A 23,781-nucleotide genomic window follows, 5' to 3' on the forward strand; every position below is an offset into this window, starting at 1 on the left:
GGAAACAGATTGTGGTATCAGTGCTCATTTGGGCACTGCCTACAGTTTCCTTACTGCTTTCTGTACCATACTCTGTGTTTTCTGCTGTTTCACTGAGAAGACAAAAAATCACTGTGTTGCTGCACTACATCCAGCTCCATCTTTGCCTTGGCAGCACAGGCAAGCTTTGCTCTAGGGAAAAGCAACCAGAACTGTTTGGGGCCTTTGTAGTCTGCAGTTGCCTTATGCACTACGAGCACCCTGTGCTACACTAAGTACACAGGACAAAATGAGCCCACAGAGCAGGAAGGCCAAAAGGAATATAACAATGCTAGTAAAATTTGTGGACTTCTACTATGCCTTAGGATACATTCTGCTGTATGTGTTATGACTTTATAATTTACTTTTTTAGCCAAAGCAGCCACAGAAAGATGCCAAGTAAAGATGAACCCAAGGGAGTGATAAGAGTTAAGACATGAACTGTCCAATTCTGCTGTTCAGAAGGAAACACAAGAGTGCAAGGCCTGGTTGGTTCAGGTGACCTCATGATAAAAAAATCAGGATAAAAGGCAGCTTTAGACTCAGTGACAACATTAAGCACATTTGCTTCTAATATCTGTATTAATGTTGCATTTTACACACTACAAAATAAAGGCTCTGAATCAGTGTTCCCTCTGACACTAAACAGACAGTCCTAGCAGAAGACCCATCTGAATTTGTAACACGGTATTCTAACCTCTGGTAACCTTCACACCTAACAGGTTCCATAAAACAATTAAATGGCAAGCACTAGATGGTTCTTATTTTAATCTGCAGAACTATGCCACATGTAAATTCCTTTGACAAAGCACTTGTATTCTTTCAGTCCCTTGTACTTCACAGTAAGATTTTTCACTATACATCAGATACCCTTAAGCTCCTTTGGACCATCAACTGATGCAGAAGTGCCTGCTAGGATAGGGAGCAACATACATTACAAAAAGAAAACACAGCTGAAAAAAAGAAAGCAGCCTTTATCTTAGCATTTGTCCAAGCACTGCAAAAACTATGGTCAAAAGCCAAGATTAGCTTAAGATATTTCGATACTTCTCCCTACCAATGAACCACCCATTCTCTGCTTGCTCCTGCTCCTTGCAAAACAAATGCACACTGTTAAAGCAGATCCCCTTCATCAGGCACGCTTCTAAACAGAGCCGTGCCAACACCACTGGAAGCCATATACCGCAGGGCAGAGGCAGGCATGGGGGAAGTGGTGGCAACACCTCCAGTCAGCACTGTCATCAGAGACTCTGGCTTTTGAAATCATATTCTTTTTCTAAATCTGGATGCAGGCTGCTGCTGCACTTGCTTACATGAGGGCACATAATTGTCCTTAAATTACATGAAATTAAAGATGGCAGTTACACCCTTCACCTTCAAAGAGATTTTAATTAGATTCAGCCCACTAGCCAGTACATCTGTACATATCCATTTTGGCATATCACTAATGTATTTAATGGAAATAAACAAAGCCATGTGTTTTACATTAAAACAAAGAGTATGAGATCTTGGTTACATAGCAATTAATAATTTCAATGGAATTTTATTTCAGCCTGGTATTGTCTTGTGGGTCATACACAAAAACACAAGATAATCCTTCTCTATGTGCCCAAGAGTTATCCTGTACATCTGATGCCTTTCTATAAATTGAACCAGCAATCTATTCAGATACTATTAAGAAATTGTTTGGGGTGCTTCTGGTAGTGAAAGTAGTGAGGTTTTTTTTTTCAGAACTTCCACTTGTGAAGAATAAATCTGAAGCAATATATTGCTACGATCACTTAATATAGCCTCAGTATTTATGCTGGACAGTTGAAAGACACGAGGTAAAATATTAAATCTCTAAAAGTCATTCAAGGATTTGTCACTGAGCACAAAGAAGAATATTAGACAGTGGGTTAAATGCATAAACAAACTCTGCTGACTTAGCAAACATGTGACTAGCACATTGCTGCTCAGAAATTTCCTGTGAAGTATAAGGTATGGAGCCAAAAGAGAAGTGTAATGCAATATGTGCTTTAAAGTTATAATGGAACAGATGAGAAAGAAAACACAATGCAACATGACTTAGTCTGTAACTAGTATAACCAGAAAAAATAATTATAGTCAGCTCTCCATTAATACTGGGTGGATTATCAAATTTGGAAATAAATTATGCTAAGGATGCACAACAGCTGCCTTGTTTCCAAACAGGCCAATTAAAGCTGGCAGAACTTATTAATTCACACACAGCACCAACCAGGTTTGGCACTGCTGCTTCCAGCCCTGAGTTGGCACAGGGCAGTGAGGTGGAAAAGCACTTGAGCAAACCCGGAAGCATGGCACTGAGACCCATCAGTCCCACAGAAGGCACAGTCCCCAGCTGCCGTGTCATGCTGTGGTCCCTTCTGTCACATGAGCAAAGGCAGTCTGGTGAGGACTATACATAACTGCCTGGTTACCAAGAGATATTCCTGGCCAGCCTCAAACAAGAACAAGACTGTTACACATTAAACACCAAATTTAAGTTTGAAACTGGACTAATTTACATGAAACTACAATAGTACTGGAAGATTTTACAACACTTTGCCATGAAGAATCATACAGCAGACAAATCTCAAGCATACAGATCAATTGAGATTTCTTCTTTCTGTCTTTAAAATTGTTCATTCTCCCATGATTTTTGGGCTACATTCAGACTTCTGCTGGAAGGAAGCACCATCTTTTCTTAGCACAATTAGTTCACATAATGAGTTACTTTATTCTCAATGCTGTCATTTACTGATTTTATTTGATACCATTATTTCTTATTAGTTTTATGAGCATTGATTTAATTTTGGCCATTCTAGTTTTTACCCTAAGGTCTCACATTCTAAGAGGCATTCACGTCAACATAATCAAGTCATCCATAGGCTACAGAACAGGCACGTAAAAACTGATTTGACTGCTTACTGGAAATGTATTGTGTCTGCTATTTCCCTATTCTGTGTCCCTGTTTCCCTATTATCTTTCTAATGTACAATGTTCCCATTATATTTGACTGTGAATAACAGCTGTGAAAGTGGTTCTCACTAGCAAGAATTAATTTTGGTTGTAATTGAGTATTGCATTCGATAGATACCCAGATTTAGAAGACAGGAGTTGAAGTGTTATTAATTCTCTGCTAGTTCTGCTCAGTGCAGTGAGCAGCTCCTGGACCACAGAAGATAAATGCCATGCCACTGCTCTGCCAGAGAGGGATAAAATACTGTGCAATGCAAAACTACCAAGACAGCTCTGAAGAAGCTAGGCTGGGTTCCAGATGAGCATAGGTGACTGCAGAGTGCCCCAGATCGGTGCTATCTGGACCTGGAATGGCCAGGCTGTTTCCAGTGCATTACTTCGGCCTAATAGTCCCACCCTGCAACACTGGCCATGCATGAAAACCTGTGAAACCCAGAGATGTCTTCCTGTTTGAAGAGCTTAGACACCTGCTACCTAAAGGTCTGGTTACACACAAAGATACCTAATCTTTTTTAATAATATCACTAACATGTTGTATAAAACTGTTGAAAGGTTTGGAAGTAGTACTATGTGTGACTTTATTTTAGAAACTTATTTTGAGTTATCGAGACTGAGAAGTAAGTCTTTGGACCTAATACAATCAGATGACGGGAAAATTAATTGCAACTACCAGTAATACAAGGACAAGGCAACTTCAATTATTAGTAAGCAAAGTTGCATATATTTTTATTAATTCAAAAATTAACATGTATTGTTTTGAGAAGGTTTGATAAAAATGCTTTGATCGATATAAATAAGCAATGTATGAAGTATATAGCATGTCAGGAAAGGTGAAGAAAGAATGACACAGTAAAAGCAGTCACCTTCAGGTAGTTACTTAAGTGCTTTTTGTTTTATTTAAATAAAACCGGACAGACCTGTTCTGGAAATAGCTACCCTCAAATTTACAATGGCAACAGGCTTCCACACTTGAACCTTAGACTAAACAAAGGCGTCAAGGAGACAACATAAGACCTTAAGGGTTATAGCTCTTGGGAGGGAAGATAATGTGAAAGAAAAACATGAACCAGCCAAAGTTTTTTGGGTGGAGGAACTAGTTCAACCCAGTGGGGAGAAGCTGCTGATAGAAACTATTTCTAGACTACAGAAAGAAAGAAAAAGGCAGAATTGTAACAGAAGTATTTGGGAAATACTCAAAAATGCCTTTAAGCTGCTTTGACAGGAAATCTGATAAAGCATGGTCTTCTCTTTCTCAACGAATTTCAAATACTGTTTTCCAAATCTCTGAAGAAAGAAAAATAGTGCTTAAACTCAAAATGATAAAACTGGCTCAGAAGCAGTCACGGATTAAGTCTAATGTCTAACTAGTACCTTACATCATATTCTGTAGGCAAAAAATTATTGCTCTGACCTCTACCATTCTAAAATTCTCTGAGACAACATTATTGTGATAAAGCTGTATCTACTGTTGGGTTTTTTTCTTATGTAAAGATACATTTTCATACTTGCTGTTTTCAGCATTAGCTAGAGATTTTTGTTATCGCTTAGTATCTTTATTCAGGCAGGAAAAGTGGATGGAATGTGAGGACTTTTTTTTTAATTCAAGGGCTTGGGAGTCCAGCTTCAGGACCAGTGGAGCAGTCATAACAAGGCAGGGCTGGCACATTGGGTTAAAGGTCCTATCACAAGTTTCAGAAGCAATACCAATCAATGTCAGATCCACAGAAATAGCTAACATTACACGGTTCAATGATCGTTTCTCACACATAACTAAACAATCCCGGCTGATCTGCAAAACTCTTTTGAGACCACCTGCTTGTGCAGAGTTTTTTAATCAGCAAAGAAAATCTGTATTTCTAGATAAAATGTTCACTATTGTTTATGAATGACAGAAGTGCAAGAACCTACTCAAATTTAGATGCAAAGAGAAGGCACTTACCACAACAGCAAAGCAGGCCAATGTTAATGTTTGGAGTTCTTTTACAAGCTATGTTTGAAAAAAAAATATTTTTCTTCTTTTAAAGGAGGGCAGCAACATGGGTGATCTGGAGACTGTGAAATCTCAAATTAGAAGTTTACAGCCAGTATTTTTGTTTGCATATTTTTGTTAACTGGCAGGATTCTTCCCAAACTCTCCAGAGATTTTTTGTTTCTTTCTTTCCTTGTTTGGAGGTTTTTGTTGTTGTTTTTCCCTTTTTTTCCTCAAGTGTGATTCTAGTTTTGAGAATCTTCATTTTCATCTTGAACCACATTGGAACTGTTGCCCTACAGCTGGCAAGCACTCAGCAAGTGATCAGTAAGCCTGGACTTTTAGAGAAACTCAGGCATCCTACACCAGTGGCCACCCTTTGAAACATAAATAGTTGCAGATGTAGGAAGACTGCTTATTTTAAAAGTATTTGTTCACAGAATCCCAAAAATCAGAGTGCTAGGGGTTGGAAGTGACCTTGGAAGATCATCTAGTCTGATCCCCATGAGAGAGCAGCATCACCTACAATAGGTCCGACAGGAACTCATCCAGGTGGGTTTTGAATGTCTCCAGAGGCGGAGACTCCACAACGTCTCTGGGCAGCCTGTTCCAGTGTTTTGTCACTCTCACAGTGAAGTTTCTCCTTACATTCACGTGGAGCCTCCTATGCTCCAGCTTGCCACCGGTTGCCCTGAGAACCTGGCTCGTTTCCCCCTTCACACCTTCATAAACATTAATGACACCATCCCTCAGTCTCCTCCAAGCTGAAACGACCCAGCCCCCTCAGCCCTTCCTCCTAACAGAGACTCTCCACTCCCTGAATTATCTTTGTGGCCCTGCGACGGACTCTTTCAAGCAGTTCCCTGAAGTCCTTCTTGAACTGGATGTAACATTATAGATGCAGCCTCAGCAAGGCAGAGCAGATGGTATGGAGAATCTCTTTATATACTAGCCACATCCCTTCTAATACACCCCGGGATGTTATTTGCCTTCTTGGTCACAACTGGCGGTCCTCAAGCCTCACAAGGCTAGGCTAGAAGATGGGATCATCCCCTCGTTTCTATTATATCCTTGCACCCGCACAAGCTGGGAGATTTCCTTCAGCTGATGGGGTATCCTAGAGTCCTTCCTACCACCCTAGTCTCCAGGGCACGGAGCCGAGAGAATGGCTGTCTTTACAGCCCCTGCTGCCCGCAGCTGGGGAGGTGAAGTGAAGCCTTCCTCTGGCGCCTGCCGTGCCGACCAGGCCCGAGGAGCCAATGGCGGCAGGAAGCCAGCCCCCGCCTGCCGCGCTCCCGCCTGCCGCCAGCCCTCCCCGTGACTCGCTTCCTCCGGCCGACGGGAACTGGGAGGAGTGAGCGGCCCCGGGCTACCGCCCTCACCTCACCAGCGGAGGCAACCAGCTAGCTCGTTAGCTGCCGTCGTGCTCCGCTGCCCGCGGAGAGCCACGGCCGCCCCCGCGGGGAGGGACGCCGCCGAGCCCCGCCGCCGGGGCGTGCCAGCGGGCGTCCGCCGCCGCGCACCCGGTTCCCAGCTCCCGGCCGCGTCAAGATGCCCGCCGTCGATAAACTCCTCCTGGAAGAGGCTTTGCAGGACAGCCCGCAGGTAGCGGCCCCCGGCCAGGGACGCAGCTGGGGCAAGGGGCGTATAGCGCGGCCGACCGAGCGGCTGTGAGGCAGCACTTAAGGTGGTGGTGCTAGCGGGTAGAGCGGGTAGTCCGCTGAGTCTTGCCGGGACTCTGAAAGGTTGACACCTCGGTAGGGCCGGGCAGCAGCCGTCCTGCGGCGGTGAAAGGGGTGTCGGGGCAGGCGGAGCTTGGCGAGCTCCCGGCGCGGGGAGAAGTGAGCGAGGGGGACTTCACCTGTTAGAGCCGTCGGAGAGTGGGGATGCTGAGAAGCGGGTAGACGCTATCTCGTGTGGCATCCGAGGAAGGCTTTGCTTTCCTATGGGGCATCTGTCAGGGACAAACAGTCTTTGTCTGCTCCCGGGGCCCTCAAGGGAAGAGTGCTGCACCCCAGCGTGAAGGGGCAGAGTGTGAGGAGGCCGTGGCATGGCACCCTTTTCTCTCATCTCCTTCTGAGGAAAGCCTCCTTTGGCTTTTTCCTCACTCTACCTGGTCTTGGCTTGAACTTACTGACAGTAAGGGTTGCCACGGTGAGGTGTATTGGAGGAGATAGGTAGGTAGGGCGCCATACCCTGGTTTCCTTTGAAATCCCTGAGGGAGAGGAAGACTTCTGTGCGGTGAGTCACCTGGCCCCAGTGACAAAAGTGGGCTGCAGGAATGTCACCGCCAGCGTACCTGCTCCTCCCTGCTCATGCTGAGGCATCCCAAAGGTCCAGATACAAAGGCTTCCCATGAGGATAGGTGAGGTAGAGCCCACTGAAGGTGACCTCCTTCTGAAGGAGCCCAAGAAATAAGGCCAGGTGGTTGCCACTCATTCCTTCCCAACTGTGGAAACCTCATAGCAAAGAACACAGCATGTTGTTATGGTGTCAGAGAGGAGAGAGGTGTGAAGCGTGCGGAGCTGGAAAAGGAGAATGGAAAGAGGGAAGTTTCGGTGGAAGAGAGAAAGAAGGGGCAATAGTGGCAATTTGGCAGAAAGGTGTCAGGCATACAATAGTAATTGGTAAAGCTGGGAAAGAAGACAGGGCAGAGTGTATCAGTGTGAATCCTGCTCCAGAGTAGCACTGTGTTGTAATCCTGCCTCATCTGCTGATGGGTCAGGAAGAGGAATGAGTATTAAGCCATGAAGCAGATTGCTTAAAGGTGTTAGAGAGCCTGTCATGAGACATTTTGAGGGGAAGATTGGGCATGCACCTGTCAGGACTTAATGAATCTTAGGGCTCATGTTGATCACCTCTTCTTATCCTGTGTTCTGGTGATTCCATGAAATTCCATTCTACTAAGAACTATTTTCACCATTTGTTTGAAGGTTTTCAGAACTTGCCTGGAAAAAGTGTTGAGTAAGCTGATGTTATGTCAGAATTAACACTGCTTTGCGCAGGGGTTTGGACAAGGTGACCTGCACTATTCCTTGTCACCCTGAACTGCTCAGTGGTCATCAGTTTACCAAAGTATGCTGCACTTATTATAAGCAGTTATTAATGTTTTTAGTATTAACAACCTCACTGCATTCTGTTGAAGACTCGGGATAAGTGAACTCATTTACCTCTTCAGTCAACTCTTCTTTCAATGATCAAAAAAAAAACCCACTAAGTGAAAGCTGCTGAACAATGCACTGAGTTGAATTTAGAGGTCTTTGTCTTCTAACCTGAAATGGAGACATGTTAGCATCTCTGTAATTACTGGAAATGCCAGGCTGTGCATAAAGCCCAAGTATTTGCAGGATGTTTTGGCTTGGTTTGGTCATTACTTTTTGTTCAAGTCCTACACCTTTGAGAGGGAAAGGTATTGTTTAATTTTTGTTATGGACCAGTGTTGCTAAAACCTGGGAATTTTCAGGTGAGGAAATGAGTGGGTTTTTTCAGTCTTTTATATTTTTCTTTCTCTTTTATTCTTGGAGGAGTTCAGATTCACAAGAGAGTCCCTCTGTGAGCTGAGCACTACAAAGCAAAAAGGCACTCTCTCTCCCACAGAATTTACAGTGTAGCAGCTTTTGGGCTTATTTACTTCTGCATAAAGTGACCTGATTTCCTCTGCTCCCCGCAGTTACAGGAATTCAAAAAGGTTGCTAAAATGAGGATGTAACCTAACTTTGTGTAAACTGTGTGACATGCAAATTACATGCCAAACGGAAGAGAATTAGGCCAAAATTATTTCTTCATCAGTTTTTCAAAACTTGGTTCTCTCTCCCCTAGAATATAGAACTTTTGTCTTGATATGTCTCCAAGTACTGGCTGAAGAGGCCATAAGCAATATCTTAACTGAGAGCAGTGTACTTAAGTAGTCGTCCTAAAACCAAGGAAAAAATTATGTCAAAGCAGATTTTTTTTCCAGAAGTCAAGATAGTGATGCTATCCATGAGGTCACCTAAATGTTAGCTTAATCTGTGTGTTACTGTTTTATTAGCATTAGCTGGGATCCCAAAGTTTATCAAAACAGCAATGACAATAGCATACACAAGCTGGCATTTTGTTGCAATGATTTAAAATGGTGCTCTTAAATATAAAATTTTCCAAGAATAACTTCCAAGCTGCTTGAGTCATTTATTGTTTTTATTATTTTTGAACAGTGTGCTGATAACTGAGGCCAAGACTTTCAGAAATTATTTCCCTGAGCTGTTCTACTTCAACCCATATTTAGACAAGTGAAAAACTGAACCTGCAAAAATTCAGTAAGATTTAGGAATATAGCAGACTCCTGCATTTGGAAACCTATTCCAGCATGCAAAAACATGTGATAGCATACTCCAGATGATTGCTTTATAACTGTATTTAGTCTTGGCTTGAAATTTGTTGTGATAAACAGCATGTCAATTTTAGCTTTCTTGCATTACTAAGATTCATTTTTTAAACTCTCTTCATATCCTGTGCAGTTCATGTGCTCTTGTAACACAAACCAAGGAAGATGAGCACTGCATAGATAGGAGAGAGTTTGATGTAAGTTTTGCTTGGTTTACTGTATTGTTGAAGATAAAACATTCAAAACCAGATAGTTCTGAAAAGCAGTATGTTTTCAATTATTGAAGTAATAGCCTAGTGTAGAAAACTCAAAATCGTGCCACTGTCCCTGTAGGGAAGTTCTGCAGAAAGGTCCTTTACAAGTTTGGGTTCTTGGTATCAATTTAATTGACTTGGACTTCTCTCCTCTCGTTGTTGCTTTTTTGTGTTTTGTTCTTGAGCTTTTGTTGGCTTCTGTTTGGCTTTTTGTTTGTTTGTTTTTAGAGACATCTTTGTTTGAAAACAGTTTTGTATCTTGAAACTTTGTATTACGTGTCTCCTTACATGATAGGTTGGACTGGGTGATCTTGGAGGTCTCTTCCAACCAGGTTGATTCTATGATTCTATATTAAGATCTCAAACTAATTTCCCATTGACTGTCTCTAAGGTAGAAGTATTGTAGCAGCTTGGCACTTCAGTGGACTGAAATATCAAAAGCTTTAGAGTTGCTTGAAGTATGAAAGTAGTCCCATGCAAGGTCTTGAACAGAACCCTGGGACTGGCTATCAAATTATTGCTTTAACTGCTAGGCAACACTAATTTGCTCTCTCATTTGAGATGAGAGTATAGTTAATCCAGAGTTCTTGAAGGATGCAGATCTTGAGCTTTTCAGGAGAAACTTGAAGTCTGGGCAGGGCGTTTTGCAGAGAAGAATAAATGCCTGGGGGAAGTACTTTTGCTTTCTGTCAAAATACTGTAGTAACTTAAACTGTCTTAAATCTTTGAAATTTCCAAGATTTGAATGTGTATTCTCCAGGTACATTAGAGATTCCTGTAGCAGGAGGCTAGATAAAGCACTTGTTCTGTTACACGAGTGATATGCTTGTGAATGTATTGGAGTTTGTATGCTCCTCACATAAGCAGATGAAACTAATATCATATAAGTTGGCTGTGCAGATGGAAAGACATTGCCAGTTAACATCAAACAGATTGGATTTACCAAAGATCAGACTAAGAATAGATCACAAATTTGCTAAGGGGACAGCCTTCCCTCTTTCATTATTGTCTTGATCCAGAAAATTCTGGAGCTCAGCATTATTTTCTTTGTTTCCTATCTCAGGAGCTGTGTCAGCAACATAAATCTTTGTTCCTGATGATTCCACCAAAACAAACTAAGGGAATTTGTGTTTTTAAGATAACACAAGCTGTTGTGATCTTTTTTTGCCCTGTTTGCTGACAAGGATGAGCTAGCAGAATGGAGAAAGTACAGGGTATCGCTGAGTGGGTGTATACTATGTGCCTGTTGTTGTGCATGAACACTCAGTTGTTTGCTCCAATTACGTCAACTAGCTTTGGCTGTGGCCCTTTAAACGTTGCTCAAGACAGTTGAGAGTGAATAATACTCTGTAAATTATCTCATGGAAAGAGGTGCTTTGAATGCAGTCTGACATTAGAGAAGTAAAGTGAGCAAGCAGTGGTGTTTGACCCAGAGTCCTTACGTGGTTTGGATTACTGTAGTCAGCAGGCAGATATTCAGGATTTCTTACATTCCTGGTTATGTTGGAAGGAATGGTTGTTCATAAGAGCAAGAGACTAGGAGTCAGGATTTAGCCAGAGCATTTTATCAGTTCCCTTCTTTGTGCCTCAGTTTACCTATACATAACAGAAAGACTAATTTCTATGTGTTTTGAGATTCTAAATAAACAGAACCATGCAAAATTAAGGGCTTACTATTTCTAATGAATTTGTATCTTTTACTGCTACCCATTTGCAGTCATTTATGATTCTTTGCAATATTTTCCCTTGGGACTAAAACCATTTGCTTTTTTTGTTTTGTTGAAGACTCGGTCTCTGCTCAGTGTGTTTGAAGAAGATGCAGGAACCCTTACAGATTACACAAACCAGTTGCTTCAGGCAATGCAGCGAGTCTATGGTGCTCAGGTAATTTTTCATAAGTTTTTTTTTTGTTCAATGTGGAGTAGAAGATATATTGCTATTATGATGATGTTATTTACATGAAAGTTGCCAGATACCTGCATCTCTTGTGGTTTGGAGGAGTTGTGGATGTTTTCCATCTGGTACCTCAATTCTCTTGTGCCTTGATGTTCAGAAGTTATGTGCATGGAAAAAAATCTCACCTACTTTGTTTTCATACAATTAATGAAAGAAAACCAATATGCCCTTACCTTGCTTGCATAAACAGATAGGCCTTCACACTGAGTTTAGGCATCTAACCTTAAATGCTGTCAGCCATAATTTGGAAGGAACTGTTTATGTCTATTGATTACAGAGAAAACATACAGTTCGAGTCATACAAAGGTTGAGTGCCTAAAGCAGTCAGTGTCAAAAATAAGGGAGAAGGAGAAACCCAAACACTTTCTAAAGTGCTTTTATGACCTAGTTGCCTAGATCCCTTTGAAAGTAAAACTTCTAAGGTAAATCATATCCAGGAAAAAAACGTAAATCGTAGTGATTTTCAGGATTTCCATCTGCATAAAACTAGATACTTCAAAATACCATGTTTAAGTTTTTAAATACATAGACATTATTTAACAGAACCTTTGCAAAATATGTGAATTTAACACTGTAATTCCATAGAAACAGCTTTTCTGTTCTTAAACCAGTAAATCAGGGGAGACAGAGATAAGTAGAACAGGGATGCTTTGAATGATCAAACAGTGGTTTCTACACATACAAATGGAGAAGAAGAGGCTCTGAGGTCACCTTATTGTGGCCTTCCAGTATCTGAAGGGGATCTACAAAAAACTGGGGAGGGACTTTTTAGGCAATCAGGCAGTGACAGGACTAGGGAGAATGGAGCAAAGCTGGAGGTGGGTAGGTTCGGACTGGACGTGAGGAGGAAGTTCTTCAGCATGAGTGGTGAGAGCCTGGAATGGGTTGCTTAGGGAGGTGGTTGAGGCCCCATCCCTGGAGGTGTTTATTGCCAGGCTGGATGAGGCTCTGGCCAGCCTGATATAGGGTGGGGTGTCCCTGCCCATGGCAGAGAGGTTGGAACTGGATGATCCTTGTGGTCCCTTCCAACCCTGACTGATTCTATGAATCTAAATGCTGCTGATTCAGTCTTGAGCTAGTGGGTCACATAGGTGATACAGATGTTGAAAGTGCCAACTGAATTTAGTGAAAGACTGAGTCCCTGGTTCTTATATTATCATGAATCAGTTCAGCTGTAAAACTACTCTGTGTGTCCATGTGATGGAGTTTCTCTTTTGCACAATTGACTTGAAGAACCATCTACCCAGGATCTAGCCACCTACACCTGGAAGATCCTGCTTTGAAGAACTTCACAGTCTTTATGTCCTGGATCCTGTGCAAATGCAGATCAATCAGAGGCTTACAGCACACCTTTAGGTACTTAGAAAACAATATAGCTCATAACCAGGGGCTGGAGAGGCAACATGAAATCAGCACTGGAAGTCAGTGATGGCCATTTTGGCAGAGTTGCCAAGCTTCAAGAGTACCAAGAGTGTGGGCATGCTGGATGGTAGAAAACTGAGACCAAAAGGCAGGTAGGATTGAAATGGGTGAAAGAAGGAAATAGAGGTTAAATGTGGTTTGATTATGAAGTGTCTAGCATGTGGAATACCTGTCCATTACTCCTGCTGATGGCTTTTTAGAATCACATTTTAGGAACCAGTTACTCTGACTTATTCAGGAAAAAATGCTTTGTTTGCTTTTATTTGCCTCTTCCTTTCCATCTCAGTTTTTAGCCTTCTCTATTTCTGTTGCCCTACAGTTAGGACATTTCCTCTTTCTTCTTACTGTCTCAGTGCATTTACCCATCTGTATTTTGCAGTCATACTGGTTTACTTCACTTTTCCAGCACTTCTTGGCCACTTTCTTCTTGCGTGCTTCCTGCTTTAATTTGATCTAAATATTCATTCACTTGTGAATATTGGATGCGTACCTTGAAATGCCTCATCTGATTTTGATGCCGTTTTGAGATGGGAGGTACATAGCAGTAAGGCTTTGTAAGAATGTGGAGGATGGTACCCTGTTTCTGAGTTATTTCAAAGGAAGACACACCTTCTGACTGAATACATCCTCAGTTTGAGAGGCATACGCGTTATTACAAAATTCTATGATTGCAGTTGCTGTAGAAAGAGAAGTGCAATGCAGAATTGCCCACTAAACTTAGATGGACAGTTAAGAAAAATCTGTGTGATGTTTAATTGCTGCCCAACCACAACTTAAGAGAAAATCAACTTTTGCTGTTGTGTTTTCAGGAGACACATTGTCTGGGCCTCAGTAGTGGCATATTAGGAAGTGTTGCCAACCCTTTTCATTTTGAAAGGAAATGAGATTTAGGAGAGAAAATAAAGTTGAGAATGCGGGTTCTGAATTTTCCTTTTTATCTTCTTGACTTAAATTTCTGTCTTTGCAAAGTCATTGTCATTCCCTGCTCTGATTTCCTTATCTGTAAATAGAATTGCAGTTACTGACCTACTTTGAAGCAATGACTATAAAAATAGCTGGAATCACAATCACTGCAGTCAGACAAAACAGCAGTGGATTGTGCTGGTCAACTATTACAGTTTAAAATAAAGTCATATTATTTTCTTGATAGCTACATTCTTAATTTTAAAATTTCTCATCTGTTTCAACCTTATTTTCAGTATTTTCTGGAGTATTTTACTAAAATTTGGTGTTCCTTGCTGTGAAAACTCAAATTTCCCTGTAATTCAAACCACTGTAGTTTGTGATCAAATAGCAGTAGTTGATGTTTCTGAATGGATGCAGTGCAAGGTCTCAGGGGAGTAGCAATGAGTACCAACTGCATGCTGTTAATTATCCATGTGAATATATGCATAAATTGTCTCTAAACACTGCTTTGTGTGCAGAGCAGCAGACTTCCGTAAATTGACAGCTCGGGCTGTTCTAAACACTTTGATTGGTGCATCCCTACTTAGGAAAGTAGGGATCTTTTTGGAAACATTGGGTTTTTTTCCTCACATTTCTTAAGTCACAATTTCTTCTAGGTGCTGAGGACCTAATTTTTCAGGCTTGCATGTGTTCAGGCAGGACTTCATGTTGCAGGCATTAACTTTTTTAATGACAGTAGGGCAGTTTTTGGGATGAGTGCCTTCACTGGGGTAGGCTTCAGTGACTAATGTAGATGGACCTTGAAAATTACTTGAAACTGCTTTTGTCCCAAGAGTGGAAGGACCATCCTGTTGCAGGATGGAGACATTGCTTGTGTCACAGTGGATACTCTGCCCAGGCACCTGGAGCCAGTCTGATATGGAAGTGCAGACAACACTAGGCTGCAACTGAGTGACATGTTGGTAGCAGACTGTATTTAGGTGCAAGGCCCTCAATGTGTGATAAGTCTTTGGGTGTTGTGCAGGATCAGGGCAGTGCTCTTGTCTCTTAGGACACTCACACCAGATTTGGTGGGGTAGTAGTTTTATTTCACATACAGAGTTGTTTAATGAAAAAGTGACTGTGACAGTACAAAACAGATGCAGTGTATGATGCTGTGATTGAGGAGAAATCACAGGAGTTAAGTGATGAGCCACAAGGTGTGAGGTTTGGTTGATCCAGCAAGCCCATATGTGTAAATATAATGAAGTATTTTTATATTTATTCATCAAATAAACCACATCCATGTGAGTACGTACTGCACTTCCTACTTAGTTCTTCCATTTGTGCTGTGGTACTCTGAAATAGTTACCACATTAGTGGTCTTACAGAGAAAATCCTCCTTGTAGTGCTTCCTCCTTGCAAGCAAGCCTTGATGATGCCATCTGATATTACTGCTGTCTTCAGTGAATATTTTATTCATCATTCTGGATATTGTATTATCTGAGCAATAAGTAATGAAGCAGTCAGGGACTACTAGAAAACTCTATTGACTTATGTTGCATGCTGAGTGAGGCTCTTGCAATATGCAGTGTATAAGCAGAATTTGTCCAGTTTACATTTCTGACTTTACTATCATATCCAGTGACACCTTTTCTAAATAATAAAGTTTAAGTTACTATTTCATAAACTTTGAGTTCCACATAAAGAAGCTTCAATAGAGTGCCAGATAGGACAAACCCTTGCAATAAATGAAGCATTCAGCACTGACTGCTTTGAAATACAATGAATATCAAACAATAATATATATACAGTAAGGTTGCCTCATGCACCTCTGCAGTTCCTGAGGCATATTCACCATATGTTGCTAACAGAGGTAAGAAGAGCATTTCCACATGAGAATTAATGTATTTTCAAAGCCATGGGAGATTACTTGCTATGGAGTTGGGGTTGTCACTGTGCCTGGAAGCAAGCTAATATTGCACTAAGCAAGCTCTGGAGGTTGGAGTACTAGCAGGAGGCATGCATGTATGGATGCTGTGCTGATAGTAATTGTTTTTGAAACTGGAGGTACTTTCCCTACTGAACTAGCTGTCCTGCTCTAACTGCTTTTGCAGTTTTACAGCAGAGTTTTGACTAACATCTTCTACTTCTTGAAGCTATTAAATGATCCTTTGCTGTGCTGTTCGTGTTTGTGAGGACCAAATGCCATGCTGTGAATCAGCACCAGGGCAAGCCAGCCGTATGTTAGCTCGATCTTCTAAAGTGCTAGACAGCCTGAGCACTCTGGTGGAGCTTAGTTTCTCTCACCCTTGGATTCATGTTTCCAAGCTATTTAATATGCAAACCTAAGCCTGTAGGACTGTAACATCTACTAGATTGCTGGGAGCTTTATTTGTAGGAAGAGGGCATTACATGAGTAAGGCTGTTGTGTTGAAACACATTCTTCTTGTGCTGTGCCTGCTTGTGAAGGTAAATGTGTTCTCTAGCACTGAGAAGATAAGAAGGCTGCAATTTCCTCATGGAGCTCCTCCTTCAACCACTACCAGTTTGGTTTTTTTACCCATTTATGAGGCATTAAGCTTGCCAGGATGGAAGCCAAATTTTATTACGTGTTGTTCTGCGTGTACAGAGTGCACAAATAATTATCTTTACCAGTATCCTGGTTGTTTACATGAGGAAGCCTTTGGCAGTTTTGTGTGCTGGTTACTTGCAGAGTTTTTAAAATGCCAGCTTTAGCTGGAGTAGGAAAGTAGCTTTGCAGAAAGCTTCATTATATTGGGATTGGAACTGGACGTGCTAGAATAGCTCTCTGTCTTTAGAAGTTAATTTATAGCTAAACTTAATCCTTTACATGCCCTCAAATCTGGAGTCTGTTAGATGACTGTTTGTAGAAACTATTTCTGACTTCAGTGTATTAGTCCTCAGAGTTTATTTTGGAAAAATACAAAAGGAGACCCTGAAAAGGGATGGACTGCATCACTGATGAGTGATTAACAACTTGGGGATTTTATTATGAGTGGGTTATTGAAAAATACTCTCTTCTGATGATAAGAACAACTTGGTGAATAAAGATGGTGATGAAGAAGATGACATCAACCCAGAAAAATAAATACCTTTGCTCTGGCACTGGATTAGAAAATAACAGTTGGACATTTTCTTGATGATTTATATGAAGACAGGAAAAGGTACTGAAGTAACTGGAGAATTAAACAGTGTTTTTTAATCTGTTCTCATTTCTGGTAGATTAGTGCTAGATTCAAGACATCACTTCCATTACCTTATCTACATGTACTGGTGTTAGCAGACATTATAAAAATGGCTAGTGAGGCAGCCATGGTTACAAAAGAAAAAATCACATCTGTAGTCATAACTGAATTGCTTGATACCTGACTGCATACATTCAAAGTATACCTTTTTACATTAATGTTGCAATTATGGTTTTGCTGCAAAGTAAAACCGTCTAATGAAAAGGAATGTATTTGCAAGGCACAGTATTGGTCAGTTTTACCCTCACTTAGAATACTTGGATTTCCATCCAGGATTTTACTTGATTTTTTTTTTGCCTGATATATCATTTTGTCAATAGCTCTCCCACTCCAGAAATGTTTGATGAATTCTGAAATGTTAAAGTACTATGGAAGAGATGTGAGCAGGCAGTCAGGATTGTATAGCAGCTTTTCTTTTGCTGTTGTATACTAAATTTCAGTTGCTTCAGGATAAAAGAAGTGAATGTTGTTGTAGTCCATGGGAAAATATCTTTGAAATAGATTAAAACATGTTAAAGTAATTTGCCTGGATTTAGTGGATCTGTCAACTGAAGCAATGCAAATAACTTTTAAGTCTTGAGACTTATTAGTATTGGGGAAGGGGGTGGAGAAGGCTGATTAGAAGTGGGAGAGAGGATTAAACCAAACTTTCCCAGATTAGTGTGCTTCGCAATGCAGTATTACCACTAGGTCACCAGAGCAGCTTGCTTCCTGTTCCTTATGCAATGTGGCTGTGTTTCAATTTGCTAACTTAATTTGATTTGCTTACATCTGTTGGGAAGTGTATGTATTTGGTGGTGGCTTGGCTTTTTTCTTTACCAGTGATACAATGAATGAGTTTGTACCTCTAACAGAAACAAGGTCTGGCAGAGGATGTGAGCGAGGATGCAGGACCCAGGATTAATTCTGCATGGACTGGAATTGAGTAACAAGTTTGTTTGTGGTGTTTGGGTGCAAAGAACTGAGCCTGTAAATGAAAAATGTGACCTGCTAGCTTCAGTGGGTTATCAGTGATGTGTGGAACCATTCTCCTGAAATCATGATGTAAATTTTATGTCAGGCATATCCATCAGTTTGTTCTGAATCTAGAGTAGCATGTCATTATTTATTGCTTAGGGTCTATATGTGACTCTAGTCATCTGATCATTTACTTGATATAAAGTTAACATCTCTTTGAGACACTCAGAGTTTTTGTATTTTTCTGCTAGCCTGTCTCATGCTGGAGACTGCTGCTGAGGAGTGGTGATCACTGGAAGATCACTCTTTGTATTGCCCATCCTCAAACTGTCCCATGCAGATGAGTAATGGTTCTCCTTGTTATGCTTTGCACATTGGATGAGGAAATTGAGGATCCTTTAGTCTTTAAAAACCAAACTGGTATAAGCTTTGAGTGGCTAACACAAAGCAGTAGGATATCTTTGGTGTCAGCCCATTATTCTGACCTTCTTTTGGTATTAGCAAGTTCAAGCCAGAAGCATTTATATTCCAAATTCAAAACAGACCACACAGTTGCAGACTGTGCAAGAATAAGTGAACCGAAACAAAAAGGGTAAAAAAGAGGCTTGGTTCTCACACTCTGTTTATTTCAAAAGATTTCCCTTGCCCTGACCCAACTGTACAACTGACAGATGGCATCACAGTTACTATGAGAGTACTCGACCTTCTTGCAGTTCATATGCAGCTCTTCAAAGTTGTGTTTATGAAAAAATCCTAGATCTTAGAATATCTTCTTCTTTTTATAACCTTAAATTAATCTTTGGACTCCACTGACATGCACACACACAAAGAAACAAATAAGCCCCCTTAATATCATCAGTCCACAATAAAGAGTCTTGTCCTTGCTGTTATCAAATTGTTGCTCGCTACCTCCCACTTTGAAGGTGGCAAAATCTCTCAGGTTCTTGCAGCTTAGTATCCTTAACAAGGCTTGTTAATTTATTATAAGGCACAACATCCTTTTCCATCCACTGGCTTGGGAAATACTTAAATGTCAAGTTTTCATGCAGAGTTTTTTCTTATTAAAACACACAGAGCCTGCATAGCCAACCTGCAAACCTTGCATGAATCCTCAGCATGATTATTGTATGAAGGTGTAATACTACTAACTGGTCTGAGATGAGAAACAAAACTAACACATCACTGTGAGGTCAGAACAGTCGTGGGTGTGCACAATCTAAGTTTGGAGCCACATTAACTTAGTTCTGAGTGGTTTGTACCTTGGAAGGCCTCTGCTCTCCCATCTCCAGCCACTTGTAAATATTATCACCATAGTGGTTTACACTGGTCAGAATTAGCTTTCCCATCTCTTTGTCATGTGTTCATGATGATGTTACCTAGGCTATGGCTTTGTCTTTTTGCTCTTTATGAGCACTTGTGCATACTTAAGACTCTGGCTAAGGATTTGGGCCATACTGTCTGTATTAACACTTCTTCCTGGCACGCCAAGGTGGTGCAGAAGCCCCGGGCTGTAATGCAGTATGTCAGAGATGGCATCAGGCCAAAGTAAGTGGTGGTTTAGAATCTCTGGCCTAGATAACTGTGTCATGCTCTGCAGGCTCAGGATGACAAGGGAGAACAAGAGCGCTCACAAACTCTGTCCTAGTTTTAATGGTTTTCTATACTGGCTGCAGCATAATGGGTGCCATTAAAGCAGTTCAGAGATTGCTCTGAGTTTGACAAACTCTTCCTGGCCTTATGTATACAGTGAGAGGAAAAGATTATATGAAGGTTTAAAATGAAATTAAATGAAAAGTGATTCACTTTCTGCATTACTGAAGAAGAGAAGGATCTGACAAGGGTTGAGACAGATCCCAGTTCCCCCTTTCCTCTTATATTCCAGTTTTAAGTCACTGTTAACAGGTTGAGAACAGAGGAGTTGCTATACTATCATTGGGAATACATTGAGTAAAGACTGACATATCCAAATGCTTGTCTCTGTTTTTTCCAGCTGTCAAGCAAAATGATATGACCTCTCTATGAGATCTGCTTTTTGTAAGCATGTCTCAAGGATGTATGTATTTCACTGGCCACTTTAGCCATGAGGATACAGAACTATGTGCTCTTTTGTACTCTTCTATAAGGTTAAGGCGCTGTAATTAAATCAGTATGTTCCTTGAGTGTGAGTACATTCCATAAATGCATTTCTTTTAAAGGTTCTCTTTATTGCTGTAGATTTGGGGAAAGATGAATAACCAGTATGAAACATCCCTATACTGGTATGACAGCTTACGTATTTGATGTTATGGTTGTAGATTGTTTTGTTTGTTTGTTTTTTGTGGTGGGGAACTCAAATCCAAGATTGACCCCTGGATCCTACCTCTATTCAAAGTCATTTAAACAAACTCTGTTGATTAAATTTGAAGTGTACTTCTTCGTGCAGGTATTTTGGGCCCGATTTTTTACATAACTGCCTGCTTGTGAGAGTAATTGCTGTTTCTGTCAAGAAGTAGATAAGAAAGTAGTAGTAACAGAGGAGTTAAAGACCTTTCATTATTTTTATTAACACATCACTTTTGTTCACAGAACGAAATGTGTCTTGCCACACAGCAGCTTTCAAAGCAGCTCCTTGCCTATGAAAAACAGGTATGCTGAATATATGCCTTTGATTTCTGTTCAGCCTCCACACTTGGGAAGGTGTCCGTGTAAATAGCATGTTTTTCAGAAGTGCTTAGGGCACTGACTCTGCTTGGTTTCATGTGAAGGTTGTTGTAAAATTCCCCAGCATGTTCACGGGAGTTAGGTCACTTCTCTGAATCCTCTGAGAAATGAAAAAACAACCAAACAACAAAAAATGTGCAGGATGTGATTTAATAGACTTGTGAAAATGGAAACCAGTTTGTTGCTGTTGTATGACTTTGACTTTATAAGTCTCAATTACATGTTGTCCAAAATCCATTAATTGAAAACAAGGAGCAGAGTAAAAGGGTTGTAATGAGTTAATGAGTTGCTGTTTTTCTGTTCAGTTTTATAATTTATTGTATTTTGTAGCAGTAATTGTTACCTATGTAATGAAACAGATGTTGTATTTGATACTCACCTTTATTGTCCAAATGTGTGTTTCTATTTTCAGCATTTTGCCTTAGGTAAAGGAGATGAAGAAGTGATATCAACCCTCCATTACTTTTCAAAAGTCGTGGATGAGGTATTTTGCCAATACTCAATTTTTACGATATAGAACATTGGTGATTTTTCTATTGGTCTTTGTCCTTTTGATTCTGAGCCTTTCCACTGAGGGATGGATTGTGCCTGGGTTTTACAGAATCATTTAATCAGGGAGAAAAGAAGCATAATATCACCCCTGTGCAATGACTAGAGTTGTTCGTGTAGCTTTGTCCTGCATACTGTGCCCAAAGCAAAGGGGCTGAATTAGAAAGGAAACTGAAATAAGATGTTTCATTTAAGAAGGGGCCGTTTAACTCCAGCTTAAAAAAGCACATTTGCATTTTTAAGCTTGAAACACAGCAGTTGAAGCCAAAGCAGTCAGGGATGGATGTAGGACAGTTGTGAATAGAATGGTGAAATGCTGGAATAGGTTGCCCACAGATGTGGATGAGGCCCCATCCCTGGAGACATTCAAGGTCAAACTTGATGTAGCCCTGAGCAACCTGGTCTAGCTGGAGATGTCCCTGCTCACTGCAGGGGTTTGGTCAAGATGACCTTTGAGAGTCCCTTCCATCCAATGCATTCCATGACTCCATGTAGTTGCTTTGAGTTTGTGCAGAATCCAGATGTGTGTGGGGAATGATGCAGAAAAGACCACTGAATGCAGGTTAGGTACTACAGCTGTGTGCAATGAACACTTCTACTCTTTGTAGATTGTGCTGAGTACTTAGAGTATTTCTAAATGCTTTTACTAGACCTGCCCAAATAACATTTCTATATAATTGTAGTATCTTGATATTTAATGTTTAAGTATCATTTGTCACATCACTCTTTTTGTTGTGAGCAAGGCCATGCCCTCAGAGAGTGTTGATCTTACTAGTTTACTTCTAGCTTTTGTTAAGAAGGCAAAAGGCTGTATTGAAGTCTGTTTTGGGGAGAGGAGAGTTGTGGGGCAAAAAACAAGTTAAAAAATTTAGGCCATGGATAAGTCTAACAATATAGTGAGAGGAATCTAAAGCTTAACCTTTCCCTTGGGCTTCTCCCATGTCTGCTGTCAGGGGTACTTGGGTTCTTTAAAGGGCATTTATTGTCACAAGTCTTGTACTTGTCTCTCTAAACTACGGATAAATCAAAACAAGAATTTTTCTCCTTCTCAGGTGCAAGAGAACTATTCCATTTGGGTGCAGGAAACTGAGAGCCTCTGTGTTCACTTCTGTTGGTCATATTTTCCCTCCAAAGAACATGATCCATTCCGTGATTGCCTTTTCTGCATATTAACTACCTCTTGTACCCATTTCTCAGTTGCCTGTTCCACAGGCATTGAATTATCTTTGTTTAGTTTGATATTGTATAGTAGGAAATGCTGACTTCATCCTTAAGGTGTAACCCCACTAAGAGGACTCCAGGACACTGAGCAAGTGGGCAGAGTGTCATGTGAGCATGTGGCATGCTACTAGGTTGTAGTCAGGCACTTGAGCTGTGTGATTCGTAGTTGCCTTGCCTGAACCTGTCTAATACTCTTAGCATACCACTGCTGACATGAGAGCTTTGTCTTCACCCTGAAACAGTGTCATATGAGTGCTTTAAAATGTTTCTAGATGTGATCAATTGTAGAGAACCACAGAAAGACAGGAACAGGGAAATGCTCTGAAGATAAAACACTGGAATGGGACTTTTCATTTTGTTGGCCCCTGTTGTGATCATGTCCTGGGTAACTCTCAGGAATGGAAAGATTCTAGTTGTGGTAGTGGGACTGTACCCCTGTGGTGTAGACACTAATACAAACTTTTAGTAAAGGTTAATTACAGATTAAATGTTATTGGGTTAAGCATTAATGGCCAAGTGAGCTACCCTAATACAGATACATAGGAAGTGAAAAATACTTAGATCCTTGGAAAACAGTGGGCAGGAATTACACATTTAGGGGAAAATCCCTATCTGTCTCAGATATCTTGAGAATTGTATTTTAAGCACTGCAGTACATTGAAGTGCATCATATATTTTTTTTAAATATACAGTGCAGAAATGGCAGGTGTGCTTCTTCAACAGCAGCTTCTCTTTTTTCCCTCTGTTTCAGCTCAATATTCTTCATTCTGAACTGGCGAAACAGCTCGCGGACACAATGGTACTACCAATAATACAGTTTCGGGAAAAAGATCTCACAGGTACATTCTAAGTTTTCATTTTCCTTATGTGCTCTTTCTTGCTTATTTCAGAAGAAATTGCAACATAATTGTCATGTAATGATTTGTTCTTTGATTCACAGACAAATGTTTTGACTTATTTTCCTTCTGCTACAGGATTTCATTGACAGGTCCATGCTTTTACTGAGACTTAGATTGGGTGCATTTACCACGTGATGCTTTATGCACCATATGGTGCAAGTTTGAAAATGCACAGCTCTGTTCTTTGTTGGGTCACTGTGCTTTTACCCTAGTGTGATTTTGTTGAAGTGATGTTAGACAGGCCTAAAGAAGGAAAATGTGGCTTTCAAACAGTATTTATCCCACTTCAAAAGTTTGGGTTTGTTTGAAAAGCACAAGCAAGAATGCTTTTTTAGCT

The 23,781-nt window shown here is 40.7% G+C and overlaps 1 protein-coding gene across 2 annotated transcripts in view; it reads left to right on the forward strand.

Annotated features, from left to right (window-relative positions):
* Window positions 1–6,241: 6,241 nt before the first annotated feature.
* Window positions 6,242–23,781, forward strand: part of APPL2 (adaptor protein, phosphotyrosine interacting with PH domain and leucine zipper 2) — a 36,432-nt gene continuing 18,892 nt past the window's right edge. Inside the window, exons 1-5 of one of the 2 annotated variants that reach the window (XM_064155418.1) lie at window positions 6,242–6,574; window positions 11,372–11,470; window positions 20,641–20,700; window positions 21,188–21,259; window positions 23,297–23,384. In XM_064155418.1, coding sequence (XP_064011488.1) covers window positions 6,521–6,574; window positions 11,372–11,470; window positions 20,641–20,700; window positions 21,188–21,259; window positions 23,297–23,384 — 373 coding nt within the window. In that variant the 5' untranslated portion in view covers window positions 6,242–6,520. Of the gene's footprint in view, window positions 6,575–9,476; window positions 9,530–11,371; window positions 11,471–20,640; window positions 20,701–21,187; window positions 21,260–23,296; window positions 23,385–23,781 lie in introns of those variants that run through there. The other variant, XM_064155419.1, reaches the window with a different exon arrangement.

The sequence above is a fragment of the Pogoniulus pusillus genome, chromosome 15 (assembly GCF_015220805.1).
Source record: "Pogoniulus pusillus isolate bPogPus1 chromosome 15, bPogPus1.pri, whole genome shotgun sequence".
NCBI classification, from domain to species: domain Eukaryota; kingdom Metazoa; phylum Chordata; class Aves; order Piciformes; family Lybiidae; genus Pogoniulus; species Pogoniulus pusillus.